This window comes from Opisthocomus hoazin, chromosome 16 (assembly GCF_030867145.1).
Source record: "Opisthocomus hoazin isolate bOpiHoa1 chromosome 16, bOpiHoa1.hap1, whole genome shotgun sequence".
In the NCBI taxonomy this organism is placed as follows: Eukaryota; Metazoa; Chordata; class Aves; order Opisthocomiformes; family Opisthocomidae; genus Opisthocomus; species Opisthocomus hoazin.
Genome location: NC_134429.1, coordinates 17,631,954 through 17,655,167, shown reverse-complemented (window position 1 = coordinate 17,655,167; position 23,214 = coordinate 17,631,954). Strand labels below are relative to the sequence as shown.

General features: G+C 41.4%; 1 protein-coding gene across 2 annotated transcripts in view; it reads right to left on the bottom strand.

Annotated features, from left to right (window-relative positions):
- Nucleotides 1-23,214, bottom strand: part of RERE (arginine-glutamic acid dipeptide repeats) — a 250,854-nt gene that overhangs the window by 144,677 nt on the left and 82,963 nt on the right. For both annotated transcript variants that reach the window (XM_075437109.1, XM_075437111.1), the window contains exon 3: nt 10,655-10,725. In XM_075437109.1, the coding sequence (XP_075293224.1) occupies nt 10,655-10,725 (71 nt within the window). The remainder of the gene's footprint in view (nt 1-10,654; nt 10,726-23,214) is intronic.

The window sequence follows — 23,214 nt, the reverse complement described above, 5'->3', positions numbered from 1 at the left end:
CACAAAATAATGCCCCTGATGAAATTACAAATCTCTGCCAGTATCAACCAGGTCTGAAAACAGCATCTTCATGCAGCCCTGTGCACTTTGGGAATGCCAGATCTGCTGGTTTAGCTATTTCAGAATGGATGGTTTCTGCTCCTGCCTTCAGAAGATAGACAACAAAATAAAGAGAATGTTGCCGTATTTTTCAACCAAGTTCAGCGAAACTCCAATACTCATAAATCCAGAGCAGCCTCATTTCTCTTTCTTCAATTCTGAACTCTCATCTAAAAGACATTTCAAATACCTGGCTAATTTAACACACCAAAAGCAAGCAAATCAACCCCGCACTTGAAGAACAGTCTGCTACTACAAAAACAATTATTTTTTTTTACATGTACGTGACAGGACCAAACCCTACTGCGTACCACAGCTTAATATCTGCGTGAAAATTCGGAGTGTCATCTGGGCAAAAGCAAACAAAAAAAAAATCTACAGAGAAGCACTGTAAAAAGGAAGGGAATTATCAAAATGATTCATATGCATCTGGAATGATTTTAATACAAAATGCCCAGCAAATCTCCCTGCGCTGCTGACAAATCACCAGCTGAGGTAAATCCCAGATAATGAAACATTGTAAGAAAGGCTCTATTTAATAATTTAGCCCCTGTCAAGAAGTTTGTATTGATTCTTGTTTTCAGCACAGGGAGAGAATGTTATCTCCAGCCTTACGGCTCAGTGACAGCATCAGTGAATTTAATCACTGTGCAGCTCCTGCCAAGCAATCCTTAAACTGTCACCTCTGATTCTTCATCATTCCTCGCTCCTTGGTTCAAAGCCCCCTACACCCACATTTTCATACTAATCTCCCACCCCACACGTGCCCCACCGTAATCACAGCAGCATTTCAATCTGCTCCACATTAGACATAAAAGCCAATCTCATTTGCAGACGAAATTTTTTATTTTAAATAATTCAGCACTCCTTCAAATGTCTCATTCGTCTCTCTCTTATTAGCAAGTCTGCTCAGCACCTTAATAGCAAACTCTGCTGTGCTGAAGGCAGGATCGAGCAATCGTGGGACAGCAGTTCTAGCAAAGGTTTGGAGTAGAAAGAAAATCTTTAAGTCTTTCCTTGGCCGTGGAAGTGGAGATGAATCTGGAGAAGCAAGAATCTATATTAATCACCATTTTTTCCACACCAAAAAGGAAAGGTCACGCTGCCTTGTAACTGGCCAGGAAAAATTAGCCACAAATTAATTCAGCTGCAGTTCAGGAACAGAACATCAATTCATCTACAGACAGAATGAGGCTTTTAAATACATAAATGCTTGTGGCTAGAGAAACCTCACCCAGACACTTGCATTCAAAAACACTAGCCCCTGTAAAAGTGCAGAGAATAACAGCTGTACTTTTCACACATTTGCTAAAATGCAAGGCCATCTGCAGGAAGAACGCAAAGGAGAGGAAGCGTATCCTGCATAATTTAGAAAAAACAGATTTCTTTTCATTTTTCCTCTTTATTCCAGGTGAGATGCAATACTTTCCATTTTATACTCCTTTGGATCAAAGTAAAATGATCCCACAGGCCCATACAGACAAGGTCATCATACACAGATTTTCTATTACAGGGCACTAGCGGCATTTCACAACTGTCTTTTTATGCACTTCTGCCTTTCCATCCAGACTATAAATTGTTACAAGGCCCTGGGGCAATCCAGCTGTATACTCCATTCAAATCAGGCTTCAAGGAGAAAGCACCACAGTCAAGATGCTTCAATCAAGTAAACACACAGGCACAAAGGGCAACTGCATCACAATTCATAATGTTTGCTTTTGCATGGCAAATTCACCATTTCTCTGCTTTAAAGTTTCTCTCTGATGCTCAGATTCAAAGTGTAGCCCATTAGCATTTTAAATGTGACATCAAATTAAGTCAAAATACGATAAATCAGAAGCATGCTGCTGAAATCCATTTGCTGGCTGGGTTCTGTCTCTCTCTGGAAAAAAGGAAAACCTTAGAAAGGAAATTTGGACTTAATCAAACACTGGAAATTCATACCCAGAAAAGTTTAAGTGCCAGGATTAGAGGGCAGATTTGCAAGACATATTACATTTCTATAAATTAGCTCCTATCATGGCCCCAGATATCCTGTTATTACCAGCAGCTATGTGTTTCTTTTGGCTGTCGGCTGTCCCTTGGTTTTGTTGTTGCTGTTCTTGCTAACTTCTCACTTCACCTCTACTTGTTATTGCAGAGAAAAAGCATACAAACCTCTTGGACCATGGTTCCTACTTTCTCTTTCATTTTGGATGTATCTTTTCTTCCCCTTTTCAACCTAGAAGTTAAGTTGAAACTGCCCTGGTTTCAGTAAATTAATCAGAACTTTATACTCAATACACTCCTAAGTGTAATGTTCTGTGACTAGCTACGTTTTCCAATCAGTACGCTCTTACTTTGGATGGAAGTTAAAACTTGGGTAAGTTCTGCATTGTGCTTTGTTTCCTTCTCCCAAAACACTAATATTCAGTAATCCTATTTTACTACTGACCTCTGCATATAGGTAAATGTATTTCCAATAGCCATGGCTCTTGACTACTTTTGATATTTAAGCTGAGACAAGTATTCAGAGCTGGATATGCATGGGTTTAGATGCACGACATAGTTAACCTTCCTATTTGAAATGCAATTACTGCTGTTGCACCATGTATTTAAGCCAACAGCTGGTTATTTAAGGTGAGGAGAAATGTTTTATTGGGATAAAACAATCTTGTAAAAAACACTGCAGGCTTTTTTTGCTCACAACCCACTGCAGCAGCTGCCACTGTCTCCTGCGGAAGCAGCTCGCACCACTGGACAGCTCAAGAGCTTGGGGCAAAGCGTCCGCGTCCACGCTCCTCTGCACAGAGATGGAATAGTTCGCTTCAATTCTGTTGGACTTCAAAGAATCCTCCTGATGGACTGCTTACTCGCATCGTGTCACAGAGCTCTCCCTAAAGCCGGTTTAGTTTATGTAACCGGAGGTGCGTGTGTTTCCATTATAAACTGGTTACCTACCCCAGCATCATGGGTAAGCTCCCTCCCATCATCACAGACGCATCTTCCCAAAGGCCAGTGCTCGGCGCCTGTCCAGGCGTCCAGCAGAAAGCCCTCGGGAAGAACGGGCACCAGGCTGATCCTTGGCTTTGTCACAGCACAGGTGAACCAAACACCATCATCTTCCTTCTTATAGTTGTTCAACAGCCAAGTTCTGCCAATGAAGTATTAGAGCCACATTGCCATGCCCTTTTACAATCTTTATCCACATATTCCAGCTTCCTCATTATATGTTGCTGTTTCTTATTAAAAAATGGTATTTTTAAAGTAACTGACATTGTAAGATGGATAACAGAGGCAAAAAATAAATGGGTAAAGTAGCATTTCCCAAGGAACGAAACAAGGTTAGAAAAGCTGCTCTAAAGCTAATCATAACCTTGTATAATCCAGATTTACAGAAGACTACTTAAACCCAACGGCTCGTTCAGCTGCCCTGATGTGCTGCTTCCTGGAAGGAGCGAGAGCGAGTACCACAATGTAACGGAGAGCGGACACCTCGTACCACCGATGAAAGAGAAGGAACTGATCACCAATAAAGACATTTAAGTCAATAAAACAAAACCACATTTAAGCATTGCTTCACCGCAGTTTGTTCCTAATCAAAGTCCTTAAGGATAATCTGGTCTTGAATCCTAAAAGAGGATAGTATTAATCCAGAGCAAAATGAATTCGCACTAAAGAGAGGTGAAAAAAGTGTTCCAGGTCACAAACAGCACCAAATAACCCAATCAGTAGGGGAAAAAAAATAATCTAGTAACTTGGTTTTGTTTTGTTAAGTACAGACAACTCTCTCATACTCTTCTGATCGGCTACGGCAATTTCAGCTGTATTAAGCTCAATAATTCAAAACTGGTGAAGCAAAGCAAACAAGAAAAGCATTTATGGCATATTACAGCCTTTTGCATGACCCACCACCCCATCATTCTCTCCATCTGGAGGAAAAAGAAGTCAACGTTTACAAGTATAGAAAACATACAGTATAGAAAACATACAGTATAGTAAATATTTCTGTATTTGAGGGCAAAGAAAAACAAATTTCCAAATAACCTGCTTCTCATAACATTCTTCAAAATTCCCAACAAAATCCAAACCATCACAAGCAACTAACAAAACAGCACGAGAGCTACTGATCCATTGCTGGGTATTTTTACATCTTCGATGTGTCACTTCACGGCAGCACTGCTGCCTGGAGAGAACAGCCGAAGCGCTGGGGAAGAAGGGGTACCCTCAGCGCTCCAGCTCCGACAGAAGGCCGCCTGCTTCTCCAGTGGGGAGAAACACAGGCACAGCGAAGATACACCACAACACCACAAGGAAAACTAACTTTGACTTTAAGCACCACGCATTTTTTGCTTTAGAAAACATGTCTGCTCTAGTGCCATGTAACTTTTATTTAAGCAACTTGGCTCTGTAGACAGCTGGCAACAAAACTACCCTTTTCCAAGCAAGACGAGATTCACAGGAAACACTTCCCATTCCTCTCTTTCAATTCTTTTCCACCAGTTCCTGCTGGTTCCCTTCAACAAAAAATGAGTTAACTAACCAGATTACTATCTACTGTTGCAGAAATCAAGCTTTCTAATAAAAAAACGATAATGTTAAACTCAGGTTTATAAACGAAAATGCACATTCTCAGCACTTGAGAGTTCTGTGGTCATCAGCAGACAACATCCGTACTAAATGTGTAACTGAGTATTTCCAGGGAGAAACTTAAATTACATTGCAATCACTTATAATCTTAATAAAAGCTAAATTTACAAAAAAAGTCTTCTAGTGAAGTCATCTGGTATAGTAAAAAAGTCAACATAATGACACTGTTAGGAAATCTGCGATTTTTTTATCCAGCAGCGCTCTGTTGTTGCACTGTATTAGATCTGTGCATCTCTGTGGAATTTAACAGATCTCTGCACAGAGGAAGCTTTGCCAACTAGGTCTGGTTCAGATCAGGCTACAGTGAGTTTGGCAGCATTTTCTTCCCTTTAAAGAACCATTAACAAAATTACCTTTACACTGCTGACTGCCTGAAGGTTGATGGACTTGCTGTAGAATACCTTTCCAAACACAGCGGAGATGGTTTGTCAGAGGACCACTGATCACCAGTAAAAGGCTCCCTGTGCCTCCCTACCAAAGTCTCTGCTAGATAAGGGTCTTCAATTCCAGAGTGTTTGTCTCTCAGAATGAATGAAAGGAGTTCAACAATATTAATGGCATAACTAAAACTTACTATCAATTTAGCAAACTCCAGTTAGTGGCCATTAAAGATACAGAAATTGCAGCAGAATTCTTGATTATGCGAAGACAACAGAGATTAGAAGGCAACAGCTGAAAAATATGACCCATTAGAACACAGAACATCTTTTTAATGGTATAAGGAAGCATCTGATTCAACAGACAAATTGGACCAACACCACACTACTATTTCTTAAAAAATGGAGAGAAGAAAAATACCTGCAGGTTTTCCTGCTATCCCTTCCCTCCTCCAGCCTAAAATCTTACTGACTGTTGAACCTGAAAGGCTCCTACAACGGGCAGCCGGTTTTTGAACCCAGCACTCAGATCTCAGCATGCAGCCAGCAGCTGAAATCCCTCGGTGAGTTTTCCCTCGCTCCCAGGTTCTGCACGCCATCCATCTGCTTTCTTCAGCAAAGTTCAGGCAGATGAGAGTAACAGAGGAGGTCAAGACTCTGCACCTTAAAAATGCTCACTGTTGCCGCACTCCTGATTCCCAACCCTTTTCTTGGGTCTTCAACAAGCACTGAATTTCCCTGGGTTCTAAAAATAATACTACCCCAGAAAGGACCTGTATCTATTTAGAAGGTGTTTGTCACACCCATTGCCATTTTGTGGCAAGACAAAGTAAAAGCCAGTGTGTTTGTACCTGCTGTGGCATCTTCCACACAAACAACTTCCTTAAAGACACAAAACAGTATTTTCCCCTGTGGTACCTTTCATACCACACACTCTGAACAACAACAAAAAAAATGAATTTGATTAGTTTCTTTAAAATTCACCATGAAAATGAGTCTCAGTTATGCAGCAGTTCTAAACCCAGAACACAACACTGCAGCAAAACATCACAGAACCTAAGCTGCCACAAGCTACTCATGTACCTTCCACTCATATTTACCATACCAAAAACCCCGACTCCTATTTATACAAACTGAAGTTTAAAGACAAGCAACTTCATCACAAGATTATCAGGACCAGACAAAACACCTGGAAACTCCTGGCTTTGTTCCCTGGGCTGTTGAGTACTCTCCCCCTCAACTGAACTCAACGGAAGAGGTGAACGCTCAGTATGTCCGCAAGCAACCCTTCCAAAATTACTCAACACAAACATTCACAGTACGAGAGAGGATTTACCACACCTGGTCTAAGCCTCCAACAGCATAAGATAAATCTGAACTCCAAGCAGAACAGAGCTGAGCAGTAAAGTGTTAGGACCGAAGCTCTAATACAGCCAGTTTAAATGCAAAATTACAATAAGGCAGACCTCATAAAAGACACTGCAGTATTCGATGTTCGTACACTCCTAATCTGCAAGCAACCCCGCTGTACTCTTCATGCTCTTAAGCCACAAATAGCTTTCAAAGAAGAAAAAATTATTCCTGATTGCTTTCTCACTAAGAATATTCTACACGCATATCATCAGTGAGACAAAGCGAAACCTGTTAGCTCCCCAACAAATGGAAGTTACATATTCACAGTTATGGGAGAAAGTAAAGTTGATAAGCGTTAATATTTAAGACTAACAGACAGCTTGTTTCACCACCTCCAAACCTTACTGGACATCCTTGTGTACTGAAAAATGTTTTAAAAAAAAACAAACCTACTGGGATGTGACGGGGTGTGTGCGGTATCATTAGATGAACACAGTTCCCTCTCAGTACCACGGAGAATGAGGTGTAACAAAAACTACGACGTTTGACCAGGAACTGAGTGTGCAGTTTCCTTCTCCAAGTCTGAAGCACGTTACACCAAGTAGATGCCAAACAGCACATCTGAACTACAGCTGGTTTTCTGAACTCCTGACTAGCAGCACTACAGAGTAGCAAAGGACAAGCAATAAAGGCAGAGGTGAAGCCCCTTCTGCCATCACCTCTATTTCCTAGCAGTGTTCCAGGAGGGTCCCGCGGGTTTCAAATCCAGGCTTTTTCAAAGTGGTTTCTCAGCTGCAGGAATAGTTAGTGCATTTCTTAAAAGCACGCCAAGCAGTTCGCATGGCAGAGCAGTACTCCTGTCATACCTTTGGTGCTGGTGTAATTTAGCGCTCTCCCCCAAAACACACGAGACTATCAGCATGTTATTGGAAGCGACTCTGAAAGACGGTATTAAAATCTTACAGTGAAACCCCTGCTACGGAAATACCGAAACAACAGCAGATGAGAAAGGACACGATAATAACTTGAAGTGCCACTTCTTGTTCACAGTTTCCCTAAGACACAACACATCATAGTGAATTATATTTTTCTTCTCAATTCCACAAAGTCCTTTATATGAATCCCAGAAAGCTTGAATAAATCCAGTACCACAGAAATGCTAAAGACAAAAAAGGATAAATGTTACCCATGACAATTTCTAACACAGTTGAGCTGCATTGATCAAATCACTTAACTTCTTCCCACATGGCCAGCTTTAGCACACCATTTGACTTTTTGGCTCAGGAGACAGACCCAAAAAGCTAGCTGTGCTCCTCCAGTCACCCTCCATGCTTTGGAACCAAACCTGCTGCTCTTCCTCCCAACCTCAGCTTATCCTAATACAAGAACTACCACAGCTCACGAAGGGAGTGACCAACCTCCGCAGCATCACAGCTCCGCCTCATGTGAAGTGACACGCAGCAACAAAACATAGGATGGCAACTGAGACAAATTACAAAGAAATTAGCGGTAAGTAAAGCTTCATCATGAGCATTTTATGGCCATTGGTGAAGTGCAATTGCTCTTCACGAAAGCAAAAGAGTTGCTCCTCTAGAATAATTTTGAGTACAACTGGTTCATCTTAACATCAAGAGAAACTTGTGATGGAAGTACAAGCTGATGAAACAAAGTATACCATTTCACCTGCCACCATTGCTGGAACTGCGAAGAGCATGCATAAGAAAGCACTTACTGGTTTCTCCGAGTCACAGAATCTGGACACCACAATACAACGCTGCTCCGACATTCTTTGTCACCTCTGCTTCTGGAGTAGCATGACTTCATCAAGTGATCTCACCCCATTTTCTATGCCGGTATTTGTGAAAGTGCAGCAGGCAAAACAGTTCTAACCCCACAGACCTGGTTCTAGTGCAACCCGAGCACCACGAAAGGAGTAAGGGAGTAAGCCCATTTACAGGGAATACACCACTTCAGTACCTGCTTCTGCCTCCTGCCATCTGCCTGTCAAATGAAAGAAGCTTGAACAGGAAACTAGAAGAAACTGTCAGACTTCACAGAACCTGTTTCTAGTTCTGTAATAAACATAAAATCCTATCTAATTAAGATTTAAATCTTACTGGAAAAAGGAAGTTAAACTTCAGTTTACCTGAAGAATGCAGCTGAATGGTACTCCAGCCTCATCCCCAGAATGACCCTCGGTACCTTTTACTCCACAAGACAGCACACCCATCTATCAGACAGCATTTGCTTTGGCATTTTTCTCCGTTCTCTTTGTATTTTTTTAAAAATACAAGCTTACATTCCTTGGTTTTATCAGTAAAAAGCCACCAGTATTAGCTCCTATGCCTGACCTGCACCTAGAACAGCAGTGAGTATAGGGTAAGGGCAATACACTCAGCCAAAAACTTCTCGTTTATGACAACCAACATGACAGTGTACTTAATTAGTGGGCGACATTTCAAAGCTGTTATCTTCCCTGCTTCACTTGACATATTTAGCTGAAGGCAAAACAAGACTGTTTTCCTGTTGGTATCTCGCACTAGAAGAGAAATCAAGTGTCCTTTCCACTGCTCATCTTTCCTTTCCCTCAACAGGAAAATCAACAGTGACAAATACACTGAAGATTCCTTTTTGCCACCATAACCAGCACCAAGGATTTTTTCAGTTCTTGTCACTTTTACAAGTTCCTTTTATGCATGATGTCAGCAAGGAAAAAAAATCTAACAAAGAAATTAAGGAACTTGAAGCAGGTAAAAGTAAACATAAAACAATATTATTTCCATGTGAAAAAAAATAAGCAAAATTGCCAGCAGCTCTGATGTAATATCCTTTGTATGTGGAACATGAGAAAAGAGAAACCACTCAAAAACTTTCAAGGTACCATAATACACTGCAATACACTTCCCACACAGTTTTGCAAACAGCTTTGATGCGTTCTACAAGACCAATGCTGACAACAGAAGCTTCAGCTTTTGTTGTTAATATCCTGAGCAATTAATGCAACTCAGCAGGAATTTATTGCCCGAAATGGCAACTGTCACATTGTCATTCCAGTCAGACACAAAAGCACCTGCTGACACGCATGGGTAGGTAGCACAACTGTGGCTTAACCCGTTGCTAGAACCTGTTAACTACACATACAACAACTCCTTGAAAAAAAAAAATGGAGGGAGGGAAGGAAGGAGGGAGACCACGCTCTCCCAAGTGCCAAGGACATCATGGACATCAACACTGAAGAACGCAAACATGTCCTCCTTCACTGTGGTCTCACAAAAAATAAAGTTATAAGGAGTAAAATGGAAGACTTGAGTAAGAAAGCTTGGCAAAGGAAGATATATTCTGATGGCAACAGATAGTGGGTGATCCACATCTGTAGACTATACATTGATAAGAAGCACAGTTTATTACATATTCAGCAGCTCCATAAACCAACAACGGCAAGATGATAACAGCTACCTTCTCCAAGCAACCTGCTTACGCTACCCAAAGCGAGCAGAGGTGCCCTTCTGTGGCGCAGGCAGCTGGTTCCTGCTCTGCCCCGCGTAGGAAGCCAGCGGCTCTCTGCGCAGCTGCAGCACACTGCGAAGGAACGCGTTCAGCCTTCCAAGCGCAGAAATTCAGATTAAAAGGGGCAAACACAGCTCCACTAATTTTTTCATGCACAGGTCCCCGACTTCACATTTTTAAAGAAGAACGTGCTAAAGTATTCTTAACTGTTATTTTATATTTTTCCATATAAATATAGACTTGTAATATTGGTCTAGTCTCTCTTTGCATCCTCAACTGTCAGTCCACCGAGCAGCTGAGATCCACGAGCTACCACCAGTCAGCCCACGTGTTTCCATTTACACAGCTGTGCTACGCAAAGCTAAAGGCACAGCGAAAATTAACTACCCAGGAAAAACTTCACTTACCAAGCCACAATTTCCCCAAAACATTCGGCTCAAAGTTAGTACCTCTGTGAATTACAAAACTGTATAATGTGGACCACAAATCAAACTCTACAGCCCAGTTAACCAAGTCTATACCAAAGACAGATTGCTGTCTTAACAGCAAAACAGCTACTATTTCAGAAGCTCAGGATTTACTCAGAAGGAGCAAGGAGCTACAGGAAGAGATACAGACTAAGGAATATTGCCAGCTCACCAGAGAATGGGGCAGGGAAAAGGAGAAGGAGATGTGAAAATTTTCCTTACCAGTTTGAAGTCTTGAATGCTGCAGATGAAATACGGAGTATTCGGCCGGCGACTTTCAATATATACGCAATCTTTAAAAAAACAAGATTTTAAAATAATGGAAATTAACTTCTGTACCTCCAAGAAAGAACACAAAAACAGGATAAAGTAAAAAACAGCTTAAGCTTAGAAAGAGCCACCATTTCATTTGCATAACATAATTTATTCTGAGTGTGATCTAAAAATAGAAACTAGATGCTTTATGATGATAAATAACAGAATTAACTGTGTAGAAATTAACTTCGATTGAATGCACATTTTGCTAGAAAAACAAAAGAAAGTCATATAAGACCACTCAGAATTCAGTTAATAAAAATGACCAGGTCACATCCTATGAACCAGACCAAAATAAGACAGGAAACTAATCAGATCTTCTGTGGTTAGCTTGCTGCTAAGAACCTAGCACTAACATATTTTCTCTTCTAATTGTGAGGAAAACCAAGGCAACCAACACAGATGAAACACAGCAAACTAAATTAGATTTACCTCGTGGAAGGACTGGGCTTTCTCAGATTACACTTGACATGACAGAAACAGAGTAATTATTTGTGCTTGCTTTTGACAACCCGACTCTACAAGGTTGCTTTAAAATAAGGTCTGTTGTATTTAAAATAGTCTTGGCAATACCCACAACACAAGCAGTGCCTCAGAATAAAATTACAGCAAGGATAGGAAAGAAGTGCCTGATGAATGATAACGACCTGAGGAATCAGGAAATTCACACACAGCTTGCTAGAAGGCAAAGATGCTACTCCCAAAGCCAAACAAATATTTAAAGGACAGTCACTGTACTCTCCTTTCATATTCAGACAGGTAACTGCTATTCAACAGACAGAAGACACAAAGAACTCCAGCTGTTCTGAGTGATTCTCCATGGACCTATCCATATTTCTACAGAAAAAAATCTAAAGTCTTAGAGTTTTACAAGACACGTTTAATTGAAAAGGAAGAAACTTAGCAGCTCTTTAGCAGGAATACCTCAGGACTATGGAAAGTGCAGAAGGAGTCTTAGTACTACATCAGCCAGGCTGGGAAAAGGCCAGGCATTTTAAATCTATAGCCCTACAATGATACGTGCCAGAATTAGGTGGTTGTGCAGCTGATTTTCCACGTGGCAGCAGAGAAATATCCTGTTCTGATGAGAGAAAGGGGTGTACAGTACCCATCTTCATTGATTTCAGGTCACTGGTGTTTTGCCAGGATCAAAGTAACTCCGCTGGCAAACCAAGCTTTAAACGCAGGCAGCACCTTTCCCCAAACTCCGCACTCCTTGTTGCAGCCACGCAGGTCTGGACTCGCTGCTTTTGGCTACAAGCACAGTCACAGCCAGCAGTGCTAGATTACACCAGTAGTCCAGTGAAACATCATCATCTTCGTTTTACAGGCAAGAAATCCTAGCCTGAAGTAGTCAGGTCACAGGCTGAGACTTCCGAGTTGTGGTTTTGGGATTGTTTTTTTTCTTTGATGAAGCAAGGGAATGAACTTTTGAGTGACAGTCCAACACTTCATGCCATAAGAACCCTTCCTACACTGGGTCATGTCATAGCCACAGAATTTGTTCCCAGCTCACACCAGAACACACTCCTCTCCATCTCAGTGGTGAGATCAAGAGGAGAAAAAACTTGGAAATAGTTCTAGCTTTTCTACCAGTCATTTAGAATTAAAGTGCAAAATTATTCTTTTCTCTGTCTTCTTTTTCTGTATCTTCCCTTATCTTCCTCAATTCTGTTTTCAGCTCATGTCCACAGATTTTCAGGTAGGCCTTTACTTTGTCCCATGTCAGCAGTATGTTAAGGCAATACAGTCAAGGTTTCTAAAAACAACTAGTCCCAGAAGAATTACACCTGAAAGCCAGTACACTGTGTTTCAGACACAACAGTGTTCGACCCCAGCATCCTCATTATAGGCACTATCCATCGAACTGACACTTTTGTGGTTTTTTAACTGCAAAACCCTGATGGCAGAGCAGTACCTCTTTTCCACAGTAAGCCATAAACTAATTTCTACATACTAGTCTCAAATTAAGCCAGCTGATCAGCATAGCTAAAATTCCACATTCAACAGAAGGAATTCAAAGGCAAAGGTATTTCTCAGTTATACTGACCCATGATTTCGATCTAGGCAGGAAAAGATGCTGGTCTTTAGGTGGTTACAAACCAGGCTGAGGTCAGAGCATGTCAGTATCAAAGTCAGGCAGGTCACCGTGACTCCTGCAGAAGTCATCTTCTGAAGACACACTTCAAATGACAAGCAGAGCTCACCGTGGTCTACATCCCCAGAGAAGATGAAAGCTAACAAACAGCTAAAAGCCATCACTTCAACCGTCACCTAAATCTTGCTGTGCGAAGTCAAGGATCAGGGGCTTTTAAAACAGAACCAGGGAGACTGTCCTCTTCAGCATAAAATCCATTTCGCACAAACACCACCTAGTTGTGAATAGATTAGGCAATTCCTCGAACTAACTAAATCCCCGGAGCACAAGTTCACAGGACAGATCGCCTGCTCAGGAGCATCTCAACCAGCTGCAGGAAAGGAAGAACCAAGGGCCAAGTGACAGCACCAGCGCACTAAGGGCAGCCTGGAACATCGACTTTACCAGAGAGCACCCGCACCCTCTTCCACGCTTTCGCCTCGTACCAGTGCCAGGAGTCACTTGCTGCTGGTTTATCACATAGCCCTAGTAACCCTTCAAAGCAAAGCCAGTAAATCCAAGTGTCAAATTTCTACTTGCAACACTATTTGGGAAACAGGTTTCTTCACCACACCATTCTCTATCCATCGCAACCGCACTGTTAATCACTTTGCAACAGTGTTTGATCAAAGTCAAATGAGCTTGACAAGACAGATTTCTTTTTTCAGATGAAAATCTATTGCTTATTTTATAGTAAGAGTCAGAGACACAGGATAAGAATTCTGATGAATCTGAAATCATAATTTTTCCAGCATCAGTGAAGCTCCCCTCCAAGTACACAGAGGAAGGTAATTACAGCAGAGTTGTGTCCACATCCCCATTAGAAGACACATAAATGAAACTACTCAGTTTGAGTGTTCTGAACCAGAACTTAGCGTGCAAGTTCCAAACCAAGCAGTCATCCTGAATTTTTCTTAATATTAACTAGAAGTTAATACATTTTTTAACTTTTACAAATTTAACCGAAATCTTTGAGAATTTCTGTTACTGTAATAAGTGTTGATCACTCATTACAAAACCATCCACAACCGTAGCACTGAAATGAACTCATGACTCCTCAGGCCACAGGTTCCAAAAGCCTTTTCTACACGAGAAGCAGCCACTACTGACCTTCCCGACACTTGCTGTCAGAGCTCTGTATGAGTCCCGGCCTCTTCCGAGAGCTTCTACACAGCTCTTTTTAGCACAAAAATGCCAGCAAACATAAGAATTACACTTCAGTACAGCTGTCATTTCTTTACCAGGTGCCCACCTCATGTAAACTTAGCCCCAACTAAACTGAGCGATAATAACCAAGGTAAGAATGATAATGGAATCAACTAAAGAGTGAAACACTAGAAAATCAGCTGCTTAGACATATTTTTGTGCTATAAGCATTAAATAAAGATTAAGAGCAAAGAATTTAAATTCTAAAGTAAACAGAAATAGCGAGAAAAGAGTTCACTCGCAGACTGGATTTATTATGAATCCTTAACACCACTCTAGCATTAGAGCAGAAGAGGAGACGCGGTCAGGAGTACAATTCTTCAAAAATGCTAATGCTAACTAACTATTTGCTGAATATAGTGATTTGTCTTAACGATGATGGCATCACAGAAAGCTATTCTAAACAGCAAGGCTATATAGGCATCTATATCAGTAGCAGGAATTGGAAGTTTTCTGCTGCATACTTTCACTATCTACAACGTGATGAACCAAATGCCTTGCACCAGGAGTCTCCAAAGAAACAGAAGTTTCATAGATGTAAGATACACTACAATCTTCGGGGTTTTCTTTTTTCTTTTTTAGAAAGAAAATAACAATAAACTGTTGTACACAACCACCTCTAGTATCTCTCTAGAATCAAGAAGAATTACGTCCACTCGTTTCAAGTATGACTTGCCTTTACGAAACGACCAATTTCAAATTGCGTATTTTCTAGCTAGGATAGTAGCAGCTGCTGCAACAGCATGCCTATGTACATTTTAAAAGCTTGAAATATCGTATATGTAATCAACCATCAACACTAGAAGAACAGTAATCTATTTGACTTGTATCTCACACTTCCATAGCACTTTTCATCCAAAATCCTGGAAATCCCATGAAGATATTGTCAGTCTCTCTTGGGAGGTAAGCATCTGAAGTGCCGTGCACCAAATGAGTCCCCTTCGCCTCCTTGCACTGATACAGCACAATTCAGTCCCGTTTATTCAGAAGCCACAGCAACTCAACCATACCGAAGTATTCTTACACCATTCTGGTTTCCCAGACTTCCTTGGCTAATGATTCCATTTCGACAGCCCTCTACTCACTCACACCAACTGCTGAGTATTCCAGGTGAATCACCCACTTACATGATGTTCCACCACTCATTCGCGGGAAGATTTTCAGGATTCACGGGGGAATATGTAAAAAAATAAGCGACGAGATTTCAGACACAGGAAACACCACAACTTCAAAGTGGCTTTTTTTTTAAAAAAAAAAAAAGAAAAAAACATTTTGCAAACCTCAGAGTGCTCTCAGACAGCACACAGCATAAACAGCTAAGCATCCCTCTGAAATGGTTGACACAAAATAAAGAGAATCTGGTATCCACCATGGATAAAGCAAATATGTTGAGTCACAAATATACTGCAATTAAGTAAGGCACTGCTGGCTGCCTGCCAAAATTTAAAACGAAGATGACATCCAGTTAAGATGTCTCCAAAGCAACAGAGGCCATGCAGATAAGAAAACAAGTTAATCCAGGTACAAAGCAATGTAGAGAACACTAAAAACTGAAAAAACGCCAGAAGGAGGACATTTATGGATGCATTCACATTAGCCACTCAAAATTCACCATAAGGAGAAATTACTTTCATTTACCAGAAATCCAAAATACATTATTTTGAAGAGCAGTTTTCATGTGGAACCAAGCAGCGAAGAAAACCTGTGTATCATTTTTCTAATGCAACACCTGCATAAATCAGACTGATGTCTATTAAAAATACAGAATAGCCCCTCCTTATCCTTAGCACACTGGAACATGCTATTGCACCCTTTTTTTCCATTGATCACACACTTCTGGAACACTTTCCTCTCTCTCTGGCTGCAGACAACTTCTGCACAGACTTTGACAGCTTCAGTCAGTTCTCCTCACTGCTACTCAGGCTGCTTTGTGTCCAAGCGCCTATTGGCAACTTGTGACAACTACAAAAGATGCCCCATTTGTCGTAAAGAAACAGCTAAAAACCCCAAACTTCAAACCACAAAATAAAGGCATTCCTCCCACAGACAAGTTTACTTGGTACTGAATTCTTTTACTGATCAGCAGGTTTATATAAATCGAGTGCCAGGTACTCTCTTCGTGCTAAATGGAAGTCTGAAGCCTGAGGCTGTTTGTCAGCCTGGAACACAATGAACCCGTATGAGCTCTCCCTTCAGACGCCTGCAAGAAATTCTGGTCAGTTATTTCAACTTCTATTATTCTAGAAAGGAATTCACAATACAGGCATGTTTCAGACTTTTATTTGTTCCTGCAAAATTAATATTCATTTCTACTAACCTTAACATTCAATCCTTTCCACTCAAAAAGCCCAACAAAAATCAAACTGAATATAATTTTTTTAACTTAAACATGCCACCAGTTGAATAGCTCAGCACCACATCCACTGAAGTTGCTGTATGGTGATACACAACTCCTAGTCCTCTGATTTTCCAAGAAATACTATCCAGTACACAAAGTGTTACTCATCTCACTACATGGAATTACGGACTGAGTGGCCCATAACTGTAGTTAAGCCATTTCACTTCATGCCTACTCATCCGAGTAGAGCAAGTCCCCGGTGTGCCCCCTCCGAGAACACTGTGTGGGACCAGCGGACTAATCTGGTTGCAGCTACTGACACGTGGCAGTGTCAGGGCACTACACATTCGCACAGAATCCCTGACAAGACAAATCCCCTACAAAACAAAATACAACCCAGAAGGTCAATAAATACTCACGAACACGCCTGCACTGGCTCCACATCCGATGCTTGCTCTTCACCGCTCTACGGCAATCCATCTCCAAACCCCAGCTGCCTACAACCTGGCCTCCCAGGAGGCCTTGGCTTCAACACACACAAGTTCATCCCACCAGCCATACCGTGTCACCATTATTTTTTCACTTACCTTCTCCTTGTTCCCTTTACCTTGCAAGGTGGTGATAACCTTATTTTTCTTAGTCTGTATTCTGTCCACCTCCAAACATTTTAAGACTCCTTCCCAGTCATTTTTTCTTTTCTAGTCCTGATTACAGTTGTATCAACAACTACATTGTGTCAGCTGCTCCATCATCTGCAAAGATCCCCTGAAAATGGAACTTCAGGATGTGCTTTGTTCGGCAAGGCTCATGACCCCCTTTATAGACAGAATCATACCACTAACAGAAAATGCAAGGAGATGCCTGATTATTTACATCCACCCAGTGAAAAGTAACCGAAACAAAGAAATCACTGTAAAGTAAGCTATAGGATGAAACACAGCAAGCAAAGATTGTTGCTCTGAACATCCTTAGACACTTACCAAAGTCTAACTTAATTTCTCTTACTGAAGGATAGTCATCCTCACACCAGTCTGCAATTATTAGTAGGAGCAAGAATGCAGCAGTCACCACACACGAAACGGGCATGGTACAAATTCACGCTCTGGCTTTCCCCACAGAAAGGTAACATCCACATGTCAGATTCCAAGGGCCACCTCAGCCAAGTTAACCATCTGAGCTGTTACACCACAGAGTCTACTAGTGGCAAACCAGCAAACCCTCCCACAAGACAAAAAAAAAAGGAAAGAAAAAGGAAAGAAAAGGGAGGGGGTTTTTCAAAACCTTTGCCATTACAACAGTAAAATAAAGAAATCTTCAGTTCCCTGCACAGCTAGCGGGATTCACTGCCTGTCTCCATCCATGAGTGCTTACTTGCCTATTTCGTGTCAAATATCCCACTGGAGATGAAGTATTTCTACGACACATGGTACGGAGTCATTACGCCTTTGGGCTTGTGATAGTCACCAGATGTGCCCTAGTTCTGAAGGGTTACATTAATATTCCCACACTAAAAGCTGCTTTTAAAATTAGTGCTTCAATACATGGACTTAAGGATCTTTTGGAAAAAAAAAAAACCCACCCACCTCACTTTCCTGAACACATGAACCTTTACCAGCTTAAATGCTGCAGTTTATGTAGTAACCATTTCCACAATTAGAATCCTTTCACGTTTTACCTAATGAGTCAACCCTTGCATCATCCAAGAAACAAAGCCTTAGGCTCTCAGCACAGCACCAGAATTTCACAGGAAAGCGATTCCTTGAAAGCCGTTGTCAAGGAATTGTCTACAACCCCCCGCCGTCCTGTTTCAACAGTCACAGTTCAGACTTCACCGAGTAGCTGTAAGCAACCTGAGTTCCAATACACACACATTTCCCAGGATCTTACTGGATTACGCATTCTTTTGCTCATTTTTCTTTCCTTCAGATATTCTCTATTAGAGTTGGAGGTTCTGAAAAACAATACTCCAGATGTGTAAAACAACCCACTCTTCTCCACAATTTCGGCACAACTTGCGGGAGCTCGTGGGACACCAAGTTTGAACAGCTCAGGCACCAACTCCTCCCTTGTCACAAGCAGCCAGGCGAAGCCTCAGGCTCACCTCATCAGTGGAAACGCATCCCCGGTACTCACCCACTCAGCGCTACAAACCGGGGTCCAGGTACAGTCACCCCCGCAGCACACACGCGCTGCTGTTCCACATCCGCCACTTCTCACTCAGCACAGAGAGCACCCACCCACCACCCTCACCCAGTCCACAGCTTGTGCTGCCCCACAGAAGGAATCTGTGTGATGGATCTGGGAAACCGTAGAAGCAACTGAGTACAAGTCAGGGGACAGGCAAATAATTAAAGGCTATTTACAGCCCAGAATGAAAGGATATTTACCTTCCTCCATTCTGGTGCCTAAAATTAAACGGCTTAGCTGCCCCCAGTGCCCTCTGCCAACCAGGGAAGCAGCATGATGGGGCGATTCTGAACTGGTCTCCAGCAACCCCTCTGCCCAAGCCAAAACCAGTGGGAACCCCAAACAGCCGGGCTCTTCCCCTCAGTGTCTCAGGTACCCAAACGCCACAATCCTTCCCCACCACCACCCAGAACAGTTAAATACCATTAGGAGCACGATATTAGCAGCTACAGACTGTTAATAACCAGGTGATACCTTTCTAAGGATTAGAAAAATATTTGCAACACTCAATGAATTCTAAATGTTGAAGTCTGAAATTGCCTGTATTCCATAGACAGGACAACCACCAAACCCTGGAAAACAAAGGTTGGGAATGGAAACAGACCTCTAACTACAGCAACACATTTGGCATGACAGCTTAGTGACAAACGTAGAAACACAGGGAGGAACACACTGGGAACGACAAACACATGGTTTTAACCAGAAAAATATCACCACCGACAGGTAGGGAGCTATAAAGTCACCTCTCTTCCCCCCACACGGCCCACAACAAACAAATTGCTAGTCTGATCTTTCAGTGTCACTGCCTGCTGAGCAGATTTCAAGCAACACTGCTGGCTCCTTGTCAGAAAACAATGTGCTAGAGCCCTGTTCTGCAATAAATGGTTCAACCAATTTACTCTGTTCATTTGAAACTCACAGGAGTATTCCCGATGCCTGGGCTATAGCTCTTATTTGGCAAATGATTTTATGATAAACTGGTATCATAGCGAATCCATTTTCTTTAAGGGGTTTTGCTGCTGTTTAATGGACTGTCAGTATAATTTAGATTTCATCTATTTAAACTCATTCAAGCCTGGCTCCTGATTGTACAATAAATGGAACATATTTCTATTCAACAAAATTAATGACAGCTAATTGTAGTCTGCAGTTCCCATTTTCACAAAAGCCACTGCTCTGCAGTTCAGGCGCCCAGCTACACCATTTCCCACACCAATTATTTTTCTGCACTCTTCATGCATGTCCACAACACTACACAGTTCTTCTTTCAAGACGCATCCAGACATACTTCGTTAACAAATTTGATACAAACCAAACCTTTCCTTACAGAGCGTAGCGTTACCAAAACATGTCACACTGAAAGCAAAGACATTGTAGATGCTCAGCCACTAACTCGTGCTAGGGTATCCTCCTGTCTTGGAGCTGTTTTTCAGTTAAATACATGAAAAGGGAAGAGGGATGGGAATAAGAATGCAGGCCACTTAAAAATAAAGCAAGAAGAAAACCCAACATGAAATACCCAGTTAATCTAAGAGCTCCTTCTTTAGCAACAGATAAGCTTTACTGCATGCATGCCATTTAAGACAGTCTTTTCTGATCTTTGAAGGTCACAGCTAACCTTTGCTAGAGGTGCAGCATGTGCTCCAAAGGCTTCTCACTGATATTTTACAGCTGCCTACGCAGCCGCCTGTCTCTCAAGCCCGGACTGGAGGCCCTGCCGTAGCTCTTCACGGACACTCATCTCTGAAGTGCTGCGGAAGATGCAAAAGACGAGCAGCACCACAAACGTACCACATCGCTGCAGGACCTCACGTTTTAAGATATCCTTAACTTTCTTCCTTTATTAAAAAATCTATAACGTGCAAATTGAACAATGGCTACAGATAATTTCTCTGATGTTTAATGCAAGCATTAATAATAAGCCTTAAGAAACCAACAGAAGAAGCTGTCATGGTCTACATGAAATCAACTGAACCATCTCCACAGTCTTGGAACAGGGCATGCAATTGGCCAATACGCTCAAAACCCCGCAGAGATTATGGGAGCAAGATGCTGTATCACTCAAGATACAACATTTTTCTTCTCACTCACTTTCCATTCACCTGCATTTCCCAAGTTTTGGCAATGAGTCAACGGTGACATCAGCAGAAATCAGCAGAATACAGCTGGCCCACGGAGCTGTACCCAACGTGAAAACTGGCAGCTTTACATGGCTCCGAGTTCCACAAGTTCTTCTGTTGGACTATGCATAATTACAACTCCATGCTCTAGCAGGCAAAACAAGCACACCAAGAGGACTTGGAAGAGAAAACTCTTCTATTCCCAAGCCCGCCACAAACACCAAATGGTTGCTTAACTTCTCTCCCTTAGCTACTCTTTCGATAATTAAAGTGCACCACACTACAATACCTCATCAAAATACGGATGGGCTTTATTTGTGTAGCCTTCAACTAGAAAAATATTACAACCATTGCTATTTCCCTAATAATTGGCCCATCACTTTATCTTCCCGATTAGACAAGCGGATAGAGAGTAACCCGTTTCATAAGTTATCGGTGCAGCCCTGAACAGAACCACATGTTCAGAAAGGGAAAATTAAATGGGCCACTTGGGTGAGGACAATTTTCACGGAATACTGTATTTCAAACACTGCAGTCTGTTGCCTCAAAGCCTGCTGTGATGCAAATACTTGACGGGAGCATCTGTAAGCTTACGTGATACCCTTCCTACTGTCTGCTAACCTGACACTCGCCTATCTGCAAATGCCTCCTAGCTGCACTGAAAAAATAACTGTATTTAAAAAAAAAAACAAAAAAAACATTTTCTGAAACAAAAATATTTTCCTATTGTTTAAATTTGTAAATAGCTCTGAGATGCCTTTATACAGAACAAATTAGTGCAGCAGCTGTAAAGCTGATCTTACAGAGGCGTATTTACTTTGTGTCAACACTGATGTTACCTTTTCTTCTTCATTTTTAAGCATAATAATCATGCTAGTATGCTAATCAGCTGCTTAAATAAGAAATGCCCATTTCATGAAGAAAAAAATGCCTTCCTCAGTATTAAGCAAAGACAAGTACAATCACCATAGTAAAGATACAAGCACAAATTTTCAAGCCAAAGAAAAACAAGTATCTGCCTACACTTAGGTATATTTCTTTCCTAAAGAAACAATACAAATGAAAGAGTCAAACCTGTATTGGTTTTCATGTACATCTACCCACTTCTTTTACAGCAAGGTTTGTGATCCTTTTTTGCTTTAAGTATCTTTACTGCTTTTGGTAAAAACATGCATAACACATTTTGTATTTTGAAGATAGATGACTAGATAGATCCAGCCTTTCTGCCAATGCTGAAACAAAGCAAAAATGCTTCCATTTGTAGCTCCATTTACTTCAGACCCTTCTTTAGAGCAACACATGCTCTGCTACCAGATACTGTCTACACAAAACTATCTCTTTAGGACAACAGGAAAACTGAATAGGTTGCCCAAAATTTATGATGCTACTGGAAAAAAAAATACTTCAATAATCAGTTAGAAGATATCCAGTTGCAGACATAAATACTTTACCAGTGTAGCCCGTCAAGTAGTAACACAAAAATTGAGACAACTTTTAAAGGAGAATTTATTTTCATCAATTATCAAGTTGTATTCAATCACTTTCCTTTCCTATTCCACTTGGAAACAATAAAAAAAAAAAACATCTCACTTCAATGCGCTCTCTTCACTTCGCCTGCTTACATGCAGCAAAGTGTCAAACCCCTCGAGAAACATCACCCTCACCTATGAACCTTCTCCTCCATCCCCCCATGAACACTTCTACAAGATACCTTCCCGAAACCGATATCCCAAAATGAAGCAGCAAAGGTTAGTCCCAGGATCAAAAGTCTGACAGATTAAATTTCACACCCTTCCTTCTCCAATTTTCCAGAAAAATCTCCAGATAAAAGTCGAAGCAATCTTCCACCATGAACTCCTGTGCCACGTGGGAAACCGTAGCATCGCTCTCAGTACAGAAGCTAAAATAAAGAGTTTAGTTTCGAGCTTACACTGGGTGTTGCTGTTATAGCTGACCAAACACTCCTTTACCTAAGGGTCAGTGAAAGATCTGGCAACTGCCACAGAGCAATCGTGAGCAAAAGGGCTGGTAAATTCATGCACTAGAAGCTCAAACTATTTTAACTGAAATAAATTGAGGACAGGCCATGAACCATTACTGTGGCTACAAACTTCACTTTTACTCCTTAAAAACAACTGTTTCAAGGAATTCCTTCCCCTTAGCCCAACTTTCCACAGTTCCTTCCTGCTCACTGTGTTTTCATTTCAAAATTTCCATTTGCCTAATTTCATAGTGGCATGCTGCATTCCCCACAAAGTATTAGTTTTTGCTTAGGCTACAATCTTTCTACATTCTTCCTCTGCAAAAATAACTCCCTAATCCAGGCTGCAAAACTCCTCTTATCCGTGTTCCACACTTGCCTGTGGCTACCACAAACTTTCAGCTGTAGTAGTTGCAGTCACACAGAAAAAATTATCTTACCAAGGTGTTCACGTAAAGCTTCATGTCCATTCTAGGCAGCTCCAAACCACCACAGCTT